This window comes from Manis pentadactyla, chromosome X, assembly GCF_030020395.1.
Source record: "Manis pentadactyla isolate mManPen7 chromosome X, mManPen7.hap1, whole genome shotgun sequence".
NCBI classification, from domain to species: Eukaryota; Metazoa; Chordata; class Mammalia; order Pholidota; family Manidae; genus Manis; species Manis pentadactyla.
The window spans coordinates 50,741,858-50,756,562 of record NC_080038.1 but is presented as its reverse complement, the minus strand read 5'-3'; the positions used below and the strand labels follow the sequence as shown (position 1 = coordinate 50,756,562).

The 14,705-nt window shown below is 41.4% G+C and overlaps 1 protein-coding gene across 2 annotated transcripts in view; it reads right to left on the bottom strand.

The window, feature by feature from the left end:
* Positions 1-4,195: 4,195 nt before the first annotated feature.
* Positions 4,196-14,705, bottom strand: part of RRAGB (Ras related GTP binding B) — a 32,466-nt gene continuing 21,956 nt past the window's right edge. For both annotated transcript variants that reach the window (XM_036931564.2, XM_036931565.2), the window contains 3 exons: positions 6,697-6,788; positions 5,566-5,681; positions 4,196-4,729 (listed from right to left, as the gene is read on the bottom strand). In XM_036931564.2, the coding sequence (XP_036787459.1) occupies positions 4,632-4,729; positions 5,566-5,681; positions 6,697-6,788 (306 nt within the window). In that variant the 3' untranslated portion in view covers positions 4,196-4,631. The remainder of the gene's footprint in view (positions 4,730-5,565; positions 5,682-6,696; positions 6,789-14,705) is intronic.

The following is a 14,705-nucleotide window of genomic DNA, read 5'->3' as shown; positions in this document are numbered from 1 at the left end:
TTTCCTTGCATTTAATATATCATGCCATTCTCTTCTGGCCTGTAAGGTTTCTGTTGAGAAGTCTGATAATAGCCTGATGGGTTTTCCTTTGTAGGTGACTTTTCTCTCTCTGGCTGCCTTTAATACTCTTTCCTTGTCCTTGATCTTTGCCATTTTAATTATTATATGTCTTGGTGTTGTCCTCTTTGGGTCCCTTCTGTTGGGATGTTCTGTATGTTTCTGTGGTCTGAGCAACTATTTCCTCCCCCAGTTTGGGGAAGTTTTCAGCAATTATTTCTTCACAAACACTTTCTATCCCTTTTTCTCTCTTCTTCTTCTTCTGGTACCCCTATAATGTGGATATTGTTCCATTTGGATTGGTCACACAGTTTTCTTAATATTGTTTCCTTTCCGTAGATCCTTTTATCTCTCTCTGTATCAGCTTCTATGTGTTCCTGTTCTCTGGTTTCTATTCCATTAATGGCCTCTTGCATCCTGTCCATTCTGCTTTTAAGTCCTTCCAGAGATTGTTTTATTTCTGTAGTCTCCCTCTGTACTTGCTCCTTTAGCTCTTGCATATTTCTCTACAGATCCATCTGCATGTTTATGATTTTTATTTTTAATTCTTTTTCAGGGAGACTGGTTTGGTCTATCTCCGCAGGTCCTCTCTCAGGGGTTGTCTGGACTATTTTGGACTGGACTAAGTTCTTCTGCCTTTTCATGGTAATAGCGGTGTCTGTAGGCCGGTCGTGTGTGTGTCAGCTGGGAGAAGAAAGTCCTTTCCTACTTGCTGGACACCTTACCCTTCTCCGCTGCCTGTGTCAGTTACCAGCACTCCTGGAGCAGCCACCGGGTTAATTCCCTAAGCTGCTGTGGGAGGGGTCTCCGTCAGAGCAGCGCAGAGCCTTGCATGGAGTGGCAGGCACGCCGCGTGCGCTCCCCCACAAAAGCGGCGCCCCTGCTGGGCAGCTGTGTGCCGGCAGCAGCCTTTGTATCTGTCCCGGGTGGCTGTGCATCGGGCTGGGATTCTGGGTGGCTCCTGGGGACATGGCTGCTCCTGGGCTGCTCCTCCACCACCGCCACCGGCTCCCATGGGCCACTCCCGTGCCCGTGATGCCGCTGCAGGTGCGCCCGGGCCTCTCCTGTGCCCCTCTCGTTCCACCACTGCCGGCACGTGCGGGTCGCTCCTGCGCCGCTCAGTTGCTGCCACCACGGGCTCGCGCGGGCCTCTCCCGGGCCCCTCTGGCTCTGCGGCCGCGGGCGCATGCGGGCCGCTCCCGGGCTGCTCGGTCACCGCCATGGCAGACTCGCATGGGCCACTCCCGGTCCCCTTTGGCATTGCCAGCACACGCGGGACGCTCCCGGTCCCCTCTGGCACCGCCGCCGCCGGCGCGTGCTGCCACTCTCCAACTGCTGGGCCGGTGTGTCGGGGTCCGCGCCAGTTGGGGGAACGACTGGCAGGCTGCTTATTGCTGTGAGGGTCTTCAGAGATGCGCTGCCTCCCAGGGGGTTAGGGTGCCTAAAGTTCCCCAGGATTCTCAGCTGCTGGCTAAGTGTGCCGGGATGACTTCGTCCAGCTGTGGGGTCCGTCTCTTTAAGACTTGCAAAAAGCACTCGCTTTTCTTTTGTCTCAGGGGAGCCAGTTGCAGGGAGCTGCCTACAGGTTTTGTTTTTCTGTTTCTCTAATATCCAGCACCCCATGCACCATGTGTCTCTGCTCCGGGTGTGGATTTCTAGAGCTGGTTGTTTAGCAGTCCTGGGCTTTTACTCCCTCCCCGTTCCGACTCCTTTCTTCCCACTGGGTTCTGGGGTGGGGGGGTCCTTCAGGTCCGGCCGGGCCACGGCTTGTATCTTACCCCCTTCATGTGATGTTGAGTTCTCACAGATGTAGATGTAGCCTGGCTGTTGTACTGTATCCACTGGCGTCTCTTTTAGGAATAGTTGTATTTATTATATTTTCATAAATATATATGCTTTTGGGAGATTTCCACTGAACTACTCATGCTGCCATCTTGGCTCCAGCCCCTGTTCTGTATTTTTCAGGTCATTTCCAGGGTTAGTTGTATTTGCTGTAGTTGTTTCCTCTGTTTATATGTGGGAGTTTTTTTCTTTGCTGTCCTACATCTTTTTGCTGCCCTCTCTGGCCTCATGTAGAAGGTATCCTGTGGAGCCCAATAGCACAATATCCCTGGTCATCAGAACCAGGTACTCCAGGTGCATTCCCTGCATAGGCTGCATGTGCCCTCCTGTTGTGACTGGGCCGTAACTGCTGTGAGTACATTGGTGGACAGGGATGGCTCTCAGTCTGGCTTTAGTGATGTTGGGCTATGACTACAGCAAGTACAGTGGTGGGCAGGGCTGGTACCCCAGCCTGGCTTGCTGCATTGATTAGTCATGACTGCTGTGGGTGACTTGGTGGACAGGGCTTCCCTCTGGCATGGTTAGCTGAGAAATCCAACTGTAGTTGCTGCAGATATGGTTGTGGGCAGGACTAGCTACCCCTCCCATCTCCAGTGCAGGAGTCATATTGGAAGGATACCAGGTCCATCCAGGGCTGCCCATGGGGTGTTTCAGTGGGCTAGTCACTTTGGGGAAGATGATGGTCTTTACTGAATCTGTCTCCTGGGTGTGGTAGAGCAAGATCCACATTGGAGGTATGAGATCCACTTTGTGGGACACCTGCTGGGGTGGTGGGGTGGGGCAGGTCTGCAAGGAAATGCCAGGGGAGGGCAACTAGTGCTAACAAGGTCAATGGGAGTGTCAGAACTGGCTCCCACAAGTGTTCTGCCAGCTAGGCTGAAGGAAGGCAAGAAAAATGGTACTCAACATCACTTCTGTTCCTGGAGAAAGTTCCTACAGATCCCTGCCCTTCTGGCACACACCCTGAAATTAGTCAATAAATCTTCATGTATAACCCAGGTGCTTTGTGAAGTGCTGCTTCTGTGCTGGGTCCCAGACTGAGTGATATAGCACACTGGCCCTTTAAGAATGGAGTCAGTTTCCTATAGCTTTCAGGTTCTCCAGGTTGTGCCCCACTGATTTTCAAAACCAGACATAAGGCGTCACCTTCCCAGTGCAGGTTTCCAGGGCTGGAGGTGCCTGATGTGGAGTTTGATCCCCTTGCTCCTCAGGGAGGGCCTCTGCACCTGTGATATTCCTTCTGCTTGTGTGTTGCCATGCCTGGGGCTTGGTTCCAACCACATCTCTGCCCCGCTGCCCTTCTTGATGTGGCCTTCTCCTTATGTCTTTAGCTATGGAAGATCTGTTGTGTCTTCAGGTTTTCAGAGTAAGTTGCATTATATGTAGTTGTTGCCTTGATGTGTCCATGGGAGGTTACTCAGGATCCTCTTATTCTGCCATCTTCCCCTGGACTCACCCTTGAAATTTTTAATCTACATAAACATAGGTTACCCCCAAAAATAACATGATTTTGCTGCTGAATGAAAACTATCTCTCAGCTGAGGATAATATGATAAGGAAATGTGAAGTTCTGGTGGTCTAGACGAAGTTTCTTCATGGCATAGAGAGAAGAGAATTCTACTGTGCTGTAGATTCTCTCAGTGCTTTCGTGTTCTGTCATCCTATCTATGGAAACTGAAAAAGTTAGGGCCTTGAATATTTCTAGTTAGTGTTGCCAAGCTCCAGTTCTTCCAGTTCACAATGCTTCATTTTTTCTTTAGGGGATAAATTCAAATACAACTCCCAGAATGAAAAAGTTTTACTACTATTTGACTAGCATAATGAAAGCACATCCTGTTAGATGTTATGAAATACATAAAATTGACTACTCCCAGACCTCAAAGAATGAAGACTTATATCTCATAAATCCTATTTTCCCTCAAATTTTTATTCATTCCTTCTCTAGTTAACATCCTGGAACATATTTATTTTCAACACAACTCAGGCCTAGAATATTACCATAGGTTCTCCAACTGCTATCCAGTCAGCCTATATAGTCTAGCTTAATTTTCTTTGAAAATTCCTTTCATGTAATTCCCCTCCTCAAAAGCCTCCAATGGCTATTTACTATCACATTATATATAAACTCTTCTGCCTAGCTCTAAGGATAAACTCTGGCTCTGTCCTTACCATCCAATTTTATCTTATACTGTTTCACAATCAACATGTCCCCTTCCCCTAGAATAACTGTGAAATTCATTTGCCCTTCCTAGGGAATAACTGCAAGAAAAAAGGGTAAGAAAAACAGACACTGAAATCCCTAACAGCAAAAGTTTATTTGCAATTGAAGTTAAGGAATATTTTTAATGCATGCTAACAAAACAGTAGTATTCCAATCTTACAAGTTACTATCTGATAAGGAATACAAGTATTCAGAAAGGCTTTGGCATAAACAACTGCTAGAACCAGGTTATAAGATATAAGAACACTTAACACTATTAAAACCCTATTATCAGAACACTTACATATCACCTACTTTTATGTCACACCAACTTCATGGACAGCTCACCTCCTAATTCCCCACTGGCTGTTTGAGTAAATAGCATTCAAGGTTAAACAGTAACAGTGGGGAGTAGGGAAGAAACACAGAATTGTTAAGCATCACAACATTTCAGAGCCTACATATATTACATTAACATTAACATTAATTAACAGTATTTCAACATTTTTTCTGAAACAACATTTGGCAATGTTTAGTGCATGAGGAGACACTGCTTTGGTCCATCCACTCTTTCCAGCTTTTCAAAGTGTTTCCGGGCATTGCGGATGTTGATCAGAGTAGCTGCAGAAGCTGAGGGTAGGGATGGGGGAGATAACCAACAGAATAAGTAGGGGCAGCCAAAGAAATGTCTGGCAAGTAAAAACAAATCAAAGAGAACCAAATCCCTCAATAGATGGCACAGAGAACATATAGGAATAGGAGGTGCTAAGTTAACTAGGGCTTAAGTTTTCCAAATAAGTAGATTTGTTTGTATTCTAAACACAAAATTTACAAAATAAATTTACAAAATCTTTTGGTTTGGGGCCAGTAGTATAAAACTCATTATTTTATATTGTATTTTATATTAACCTAAGCTACAAAAGCCAGTGGATCGGAATTATTTCAACTACTATAAACATTTGGAAATACTGCTGGAACTTTCATTTCAATGGTTGTGATGGATATGGCTATTGTGGCACGGAAGCCTCAAATACCTTCCTTTATGCATGTAACACAAATACAGGAATATGGTACTTAGGAATATACAATGACATATAAAATGGTTCAACATTTAGTTCAGAGCTTAGACTGATTAATCTTTAAAAAATCTATACTATATGGAGCATATCATACACTTAGGTTCTCTTTTGTTTAAAATCTCTAGATGGAGTAACTTGATTTCTGAAGTTCCCATGAAGAAAACATAATACTCTATACTATTTTTAAGCTTTAAAATATATACATAACGAATGACCATTTTAACTACTTTTAAATGTACAAATCAGCGGCATTAACTACATTCACACTATTCTGCAACCATCCCCATTATAAAATAGATTTTCAGGATCTAATAAAGTACTACCTCTACAGCAATTACTTTAAAGAATATGTGGCTTTAAATCTACATCAGCTAAGTTTAAACTTACGAATGGATGGATCAGACATCACGACCATTACATAAGTGTTGGATGTAAAGATGTCAATGAAAGCAGCAAAGTTAGAGTTCCTGACTTCCATGCTCTGGAAAGATGCAGCCAGTTTGCTATAGGATATAGGATAAAAGTGAGCAAAGAACAGAAAATAATAGGAATGTAAGAAATTCTTACCTTTCATGTTAAACATTTTCATAGCATTTTACACCTCAGTTTACCACTTCATTAAGGCAGTTATTCACTAACCCCATTTTGTTTTCCAAGGAAATTCTAAATCTGAATTTAGCATGTTTTGGAAAGCAACCTAGAAAGTGCATTAAGGAAGTGCCTAGACCTAGATCCATGTTAAAATCATGTTATAGAAGGTTAAGCTGTAATTTCCCTACCATTGACATTAATAACTATATCTTCTGAATGTTATACAGAAATTCCAGAAAAATGATCTCATTTCTTTGAAATAAGCATATATATTTGCATGTTATTTGCTATTTCTTTCTTCCATAAAATGTTACCATAAATATACCAGAAAGTCTTAAAGTATGCTAAGGCATAAAAAGAGTAAACATATACCTATTCTATTGTCGGGCTAAGAGTTTTACCAGGGTAAGAATTTTGATCATTAAATCTTTACCAAATTATGATATTCAGCCATTCCTTCTTCCTATATTCACAATACTAAAATTCAAATTTTATTTAATCAAAGCTGAGACAAAATGATTAGACATTTCTAGACTCTCTATTTTGTACCATTCCCAAATCAGTACCTCACTATTAATGGTAGTTTTATAGTAAATTTTGGTATTGGTAGGATAAATTTTCCTTCTTCCTTCTTTTTCAAAACCCTCCTGGACAGTTCCTGTTTATTTCCTCCCAAATAGTATCAAACATCTCAAAAGGGTACTGTGCTTAGATATTTTTCATATGCTTCTTCTATGTCAGTTGAGTTTGCATTAAAGGACAATGACTTCCACCTCAGTCAACTCTAAGGTCCCTTAGAATTTGGCTTCTTTTTCAATCACAGGAACTATTCAGTACATAGAAGTGTAGAACACTATAATTATTTAAACCTCTCAAAAATGACAGTAATTTTTTCCAGAGATATATAGATTACACAAGATCTCTTACCTACAGCTCAGCTTAAACTGCTTAATAATGTTGCTGATTTTCTCAAATCTGTGGGCATCACGCTGCTCTTTACACTGATAGTGAGAAATCACCTATGAAAAAGAGTAAAGCCCTTTAAATCCATGTAGTGTAGTCATATCACCCACTGTTACTCATCAAGGCAGAAATCTGTCAGTCCCTTGGCCAACCCGATTTTCAGAGCAGGCTTGGCAACTTGTTTACTGTCTTTCTTCTCTCTTACATCCTGCCAATGATTTGCATAATTTCAACAATCCTATGGATTTCCCATCCAGTACAATTTGGTTATAATTATATTGATTATTTAAGTATTATCTATCTTGGTTCACTACTATTCTTTCTCACTTTAATCATTCAATTTTCATCTTATTCAATATTTCACAGGGTGGTCTTTGATTTCAAAGAAAAGTATAAATCAAAAACAAAAAAAAAAATTCTCAGTTGTTTTTGAGGTATATTTAATGTATTTAATTTTAATGAAGGCTATAACCAAGTGGTTTTTGGTATTATGTTCAAGAATCTAAACTGACGCAAGATACAAATTAACACACAGAAATCTGTGGCTTTCCTATACACTAACAATAAACTAATAGAAAGAGAAATCAGGAAAACAATTCCATTCACAATAGCATCAAAAAGAATAAAATACCTAGGAATAAACCTAACCAAAGAAGTGAAAGACCTATACCCTGAAAACTGTAAGACACTCTTAAGAGAAATTAAAGAGGACACTAAAAATGGAGCTCATCCCATGCTCTTGGCTAGGAATAAATAATATTGTCAAAATGGCCATCCTGCCCAAAGCAATATACATATTCGATGCAATCCCTATCAAATTACCAACAACATTCTTCAACGAACTGGAACAAATAGTTCAAAAATTCATATGGAAACACCAAAGACCCCGAATAGCCAAAGCAATCCTGAGAAAGAAGAATAAAGTGGGGGGGATCTTGCTCCCGAACTTCAAGCTCTACTACAAAGCAATAGTAATCAAGACAATTTGGTACTGGCACAAGAACAGAGCCACAGACCAGTGGAACAGATTAGAGACTCCAGACATTAACAAAAAACTTATATGCTCAATTAATATTCGATAAAGGAGCCATGGACATACAATGGGGGAAATGACAGTCTCTTCAACAGATGTTGCTGGCAAAACTGGACAGCTACATGTAAGAGAATGAAACTGAACCACTGTCTAACCCCATACACAAAAGTAAACTCCAAATGGATCAAAGACCTGAATGCAAGTCATGAAACCATAAAACTCTTAGCATAAAACATAGGCAAAAATCTCTTGGACATAAACATTAGCGACTTCTTCATGAACATATCTCCCCAGGCAAGGAAAACAAAAGCAAAAATGAACAAGTGGGACTATATCAAGCTGAAAAGCTTCTGTACAGCAAAGAACACCATCAATAGAACAAAAAGGTACCCTACAGTATGGGAGAATATATTCGTAAATGACAGATCTGATAAAGGCTTGACATCCAAAATATATAAAGAGATCACACACCTCAACAACCAAAAATCAAATAATCCAGTTAAAAAATGGGCAGAGGGAGACTGGGGTGGAAGATGGCGGCGTGAGTAGAGCAGCGGAAATCTCCTCCCAAAACAACATATATCTATGAAAATATAACAAAGACAACCCTTCCTAGAATAAAGACCAGAGGACACAGGACAATATCCAGACCACATCCGCACCTGAGAGAACCCAGCGCCTCGCGAAGGGGGTAAGATACAAGCCCCGGCCCCGCGGGAGCCGAGCGCCCCTCCCCCCAGCTCCCGGCGGGAGAAGAGAAGGCAGAGCGGGAGGGAGACGGAGCACAGGGCTGCCGAGCAACCAGCCCCCGCAATCCGGGCCAGAGTGCAGGGCGCTAGATACTAGGAAAACAGGGCAGCAAGAACAGTGAGCAGGCACTGGAGGCTGGGCGACAGAGAACATAAGAAAAGCGCGCGAACATTTTTTTTTTTTGCTTTTTTGCTGTTTATGTTTTGGCGAGCGCTTTTTGGAAGTCTTAAAGGGATAGGGACCCCAATACTAGGGAAACAGGGCAGAAAGACCGGTGAGCAGAGGCCTGAGGCTGGCACCAGAGAATAAAGAAAAACGAACGACCACCTTTTTTTTTTTAATTAAAAAAAATTTTTTTTTTTTAATTAAAAATTTTTTTTTTCTTTTTTTTTTTTGGTGGTCGTTGTTTTGTTTTGGCGGGTGCTTTTTGGAAGTCTTAAAGGGGCAGGGCGGGTCACTTAATCCAGAGGTAGGGAATCCGGGATCTCTGGGCACACTAACCCCTGGGCTGCAGGGAGCAGGGAGGCACCTTAGGGAGATAAATAGCCTCCCAGCAGCTCCTGCTCCAACGCGACTCCACTATTTTGGAGCAGAGGCCCGAGCCAGGCCACGCCCACAGCAACAGCAGAGATTAACTCCACAGCAGCCGGGCAGGAAGCAGAAACCCTGTCTGCGCGCAGCACAAGCCACTAGAGGTCGCTGTTCTCCCAGGAGAGGAGGGCCACAAACCAACAAGAAAGGAAGTCCTTCCAGCCGTCACTCGTCCCAGTTCTACAGACTATTCCTACCACCATGAAAAGGCAAAGCTACAGGCAGACAAAGATCACAGAGACAACACCAGAGAAGGAGACAGACCTAACCAGTCTTCCTGAAAAAGAATTCAAAATAAGAATCATAAACATGCTGACAGAGATGCAGAGAAATACGCAAGAGAAATGGGATGAAGTCCGGAAGGAGATCACAGATGCCAGAAAGGAGATCGCAGAAATGAAACAAACTCTGGAAGGGTTTATAAGCAGAATGGATAGAATGCAAGAGGCCATTGATGGAATTGAAATCAGAGAACAGGAACGCATAGAAGCTGACATAGAGAGAGACAAAAGGATCTCCAGGAATGAAACAATATTAAGAGAACTGTGTGACCAATCCAAAAGGAACAATATCCGTATTATAGGGGACCCAGAAGAAGAAGAGAGAGGAAAAGAGATGGAAAGTATCTTAGAAGAAATAATTGCTGAAAACTTCCCCACACTGGGGGAGGAAGTAATCGAACAGACCATGGAAATACACAGAACTCCCAATAGAAAGGATCCAAGAGGGGCAACACCAAGACACATAATAATTAAAATGGCAAAGATCAAGGACAAGCAAAGAGTGTTAAAGGCAGCTAGAGAGAAAAAGGTCACCTATAAAGGGAAACCCATCAGGCTAACGTCAGATTTCTCAACAGAAACCCTACAGGCCAGAAGAGAATGGCATGATATATTTAATACAATGAAACAGAAGGGCCTTGAACCAAGGATACTGTATCCAGCACGACTATCATTCAAATATGACGGTGGGATTAAACAATTCCCAGACAAACAAAAGCTGAGGGAATTTGCTTTCCAAAAACCACCTCTACAGAACATCTTACAGGGACTGCTCTAGATGGGAGCACTCCTAGAAAGAGCACAGCACAAAACACCCAACATATGAAGAATCGAGGAGGAGGAACAAGAAGGGAGAGAAGAAAAGAATCTCCAGATAGTGTATATAACAGCTCAATAAGCGAGCTAAGTTAGGCAGTAAGATACTAAAGAGGCTAACCTTGAACCTTTGGTAACCACGAATTTAAAGCCTGCAATGGCAATAAGTACATATCTTTCAATAGTCACCCTAAATGTTAATGGGTTGAATGCACCAATCAAAAGACACAGAGTAACAGAATGGATAAAAAAGCAAGACCCATCTATATGCTGCTTACAAGAAACTCACCTCAAACCCAAAGACATGTACAGACTAAAAGTCAAGGGATGGAAAAACATATTTCAAGCAAACAACAGTGAGAAGAAAGCAGGGGTTGCAGTACTAATATCAGATAAAATAGACATCAAAACAAAGAAAGTAACAAGAGATAAAGAACGACACTACATAATGATAAAGGGCTCAGTCAAACAAGAGGATATAACCATTCTAAATATATATGCACCCAACACAGGAGCACCAGCATATGTGAAACAAATACTAACAGAACTAAAGGGGGATATAGACTGCAATGCATTCATTCTAGGAGACTTCAACACACCACTCACCGCAAAGGATAGATCCACTGGGCAGAAAATAAGTAAGGACACGGAAGCACTGAACAACACAGTAGAGCAGATGGACCTAATAGACATCTATAGAACTCTACATCCAAAAGCAGCAGGATATACATTCTTCTCAAGTGCACATGGAACATTCTCCAGAATAGACCACATACTAGGCCACAAAAAGAGCCTCAGAAAATTCCAAAAGATTGAAATCCTACCAACCAACTTTTCAGACCACAAAGGCATAAAACTAGAAATAAACTGTACAAAGAAAGCAAAGAGGTTCACAAACACATGGAGGCTTAACAAAACGCTACTAAATAATCAATGGATCAATGACTAAATCAAAATGGAGATCCAGCAATATATGGAAACAAATGAAACAACAACACTAAGCCCCAACTTCTGTGGGACACAGCAAAAGCAGTCTTAAGAGGAAAGTATATAGCAACCCAAGCATATTTAAAAAAGGAAGAGCAATCCCAAATGAATGGTCTAATGTCATAATTATCGAAATTGGAAAAAGAAGAACAGATGAGGCCTAAGGTCAGCAGAAGGAGGGACATAATAAAGATCAGAGAAGAAATAAATAAAATTGAGAAGAATAAAACAATAGCAAAAATCAATGAAACCAAGAGCTGGTTCTTAGAGAAAATAAACAAAATAGATAAGCCTCTAGCCAGACTTATTAAGAAGAAAAGAGAGTCAACACAAATCAACAGTATCAGAAACGAGAAAGGAAAAATCATGACGGACCCCACGGAAATGCAAAGAATTATTGGAGAATACTATGAAAACCTATATGCTAACAAGCTGGGAAACCTAGGAGAAATGGACAACTTCCTAGAAAAATATAACCTTCCAAGATTGACCCAGGAAGAAACAGAAAATCTAAACAGACCAATTACCAGCAACGAAATTGAAGCGGTAATCAAAAAACTACCAAAGAACAAAACCCCCGGGACAGATGGATTTACCTCGGAATTTTATCAGACATACAGGGAAGACATAATACCCCTTCTCCTAAAAGTTTTCCAAGAAATAGAGGAGGAGAGGATACTCCCAAACTCATTCTATGAAGCCAACATCACCCTAATACCAAAACCAGGCAAAGACCCCACCAAAAAAGAAAACTACAGACCAATATCCCTGATGAACGTAGATGCAAAAATAATCAACAAAATATTAGCAAACCGAATTCAAAAATACATCAAAAGGATCATACACCATGACCAAGTGGGATTCATCCCAGGGATGTAAGGATGGTACAACATTCGAAAGTCCATCAACATCATCCACCACATCAACAAAAAGAAAGACAAAAACTACATGATCATCTCCATGGATGCTGAAAAAGCATTTGACAAAGTTCAACATCCATTCATGTTAAAAACTCTCAGCAAAATGGGAATAGAGGGCAAGTACCTCAACATAATAAAGGCCATCTATGATAAACCAACAGCCAACATTATATTGAACAGCGAGAAGCTGAAAGCATTTCCTCTGAGATCGGGAAATAGACAGGGATGCCCACTCTCTCCACTGTTATTTAACATAGTACTGGAGGACATAGCCACGGCAATCAGACAAAATAAAGAAATACAAGGAATCCAGATTGGTAAAGAAGAAGTTAAACTGTCACTATTTGCAGATGACATGATACTGTACATAAAAAAACCCTAAGGACTCCACCCCAAAACTACTAGAACTGATATCGGAATACAGCAAAGTTGCAGGATACAAAATCAACACACAGAAATCTGTGGCTTTCCTATATACTAACAATGAACCAACAGAAAGAGAAATCAGGAAAACAACTCCATTCACAATTGCATCAAAAAAAATAAAATACCTAGGAATAAACCTAACCAAAGAAGTGAAAGACTTATACTCTGAAAACTACAAGTCACTCTTAAGAGAAATTAAAGGGGACACTAACAGATGGAAACTCATCCCATGCTCGTGGCTAGGAAGAATTAATATCGTTAAAATGGCCATCCTGCCCAAAGCAATATACAGATTTGATGCAATCCCTATGAAACTACCAGCAACATTCTTCAATGAACTGGAACAAATAATTCAAAAATTCATATGGAAACACCAAAGACCCCGAATAGCCAAAGCAATCCTGAGAAAGAAGAATAAAGTAGGGGGGATCTCACTCCCCAACTTCAAGCTCTACTATAAAGCCATAGTAATCAAGACAACTTGGCACTGGCACAAGAGCAGAGCCACAGACCAATGGAACAGACTAGAGAATCCAGACATTAACCCAGACATATATGGTCAATTAATATTTGATAAAGGAGCCATGGACATACAATGGCAAAATGACAGTCTCTTCAACAGGTGGTGCTGGCAAAACTGGACAGCTACATGTAGGAGAATGAAACTGGACCATTGTCTAACCCCATATACAAAAGTAAACTCAAAATGGATCAAAGACCTGAATGTAAGCCATGAAACCATTAAACTCTTGGAAGAAAACATAGGCGAAAACCTCTTAGACATAAACATGAGTGACCTCTTCTTGAACATATCTCCCCGGGCAAGGAAAACAACAGCAAAAATGAGTAAGTGGAACTATATTAAGATGAAAAGCTTCTGTACAGCAAAAGACACCATCAATAGAACAAGAAGGATCCCTACAGTATGGGAGAATATATTTGAAAATGACACATCCGATAAAGGCTTGACGTCCAGAATATATAAGGAGCTCACACGCCTCAACAAACAAAAAACAAATAACCCAATTAAAAAATGGGCAGAGTAACTGAACAGACAGTTCACCAAAAACGAAATACAGATGGCCAACAGACACATGAAAAGATGCTCCACATCGCTAATTATCAGAGAAATGCAAATTAAAACTACAATGAGGTATCACCTCACACCAGTAAGGATGGCTGCCATCCAAAACACAAACAACAACAAATGTTGGCGAGGCTGTGGAGAAAGGGGAACCCTCCTACACTGCTGGTGGGAATGTAAACTAGTTCAACCATTGTGGAAAGCAGTATGGAGGTACATCAAAATGCTCAAAACAGACTTACCATTTGACCCAGGAATTGCACTCCTAGGAATTTACCCTAAGAACGCAGCAATCAAGTTTGAGAAAGACAGATGCACCCCTATGTTTATTGCAGCACTATTTACAATAGCCAAGAATTGGAAGCAACCTAAATGTCCATCAATAGATGAATGGATAAAGAAGATGTGGTACATATACACAATGGAATACTACTCAGCCATAAGAAAAGGGCAAATCCAATCATTTGCAGCAACATGGATGGAGCTGGAGGGTATTATGCTCAGTGAAACAAGCCAAGCGGAGAAAGAAAAATACCAAATGATTTCACTTATCTGTGGAATATAAGAACAAAGGAAAAACTGAAGGAACAAAACAGCAGCAGAATCACAGAACTCAAGAATGGACTAACAGGTACCAAAGGGAAAGGGACTGGGGAGGATGGGTGGGTAGGGAGGGATAAGGGGGGGAGAAGTAGGGGGGTATTAAGATTAACATACATGGGGGGGTAGGAGAAAAGGGAGGGCTGTACAACACAGAGAAGGCAAGTAGTGATTCTACAACATTTTGCTATGCTGATGGACAGTGACTGTAAAGGGGTTTATAGGGGAGACCTGGTATAGGGGAGAGCCTAGTAAACATAATATTCGTCATGTAAGTGTAGATTAGTGATACCAAAAACAAAGCAAAAAAAAAAAAAAGGGCAGTTCCTGTGTGGTAACCTCCAACGAGTTCTACACAAGGGTATAAAGGGCATATAAAAGTGTAGGCAAAGGGTCTGTTTGTGTTTATACAGAGGATCAAAGCCTAATTGGGCTACCCCGAAAATGAACTAAGATACGATATGAAAAAGAACTTCCAACATCAG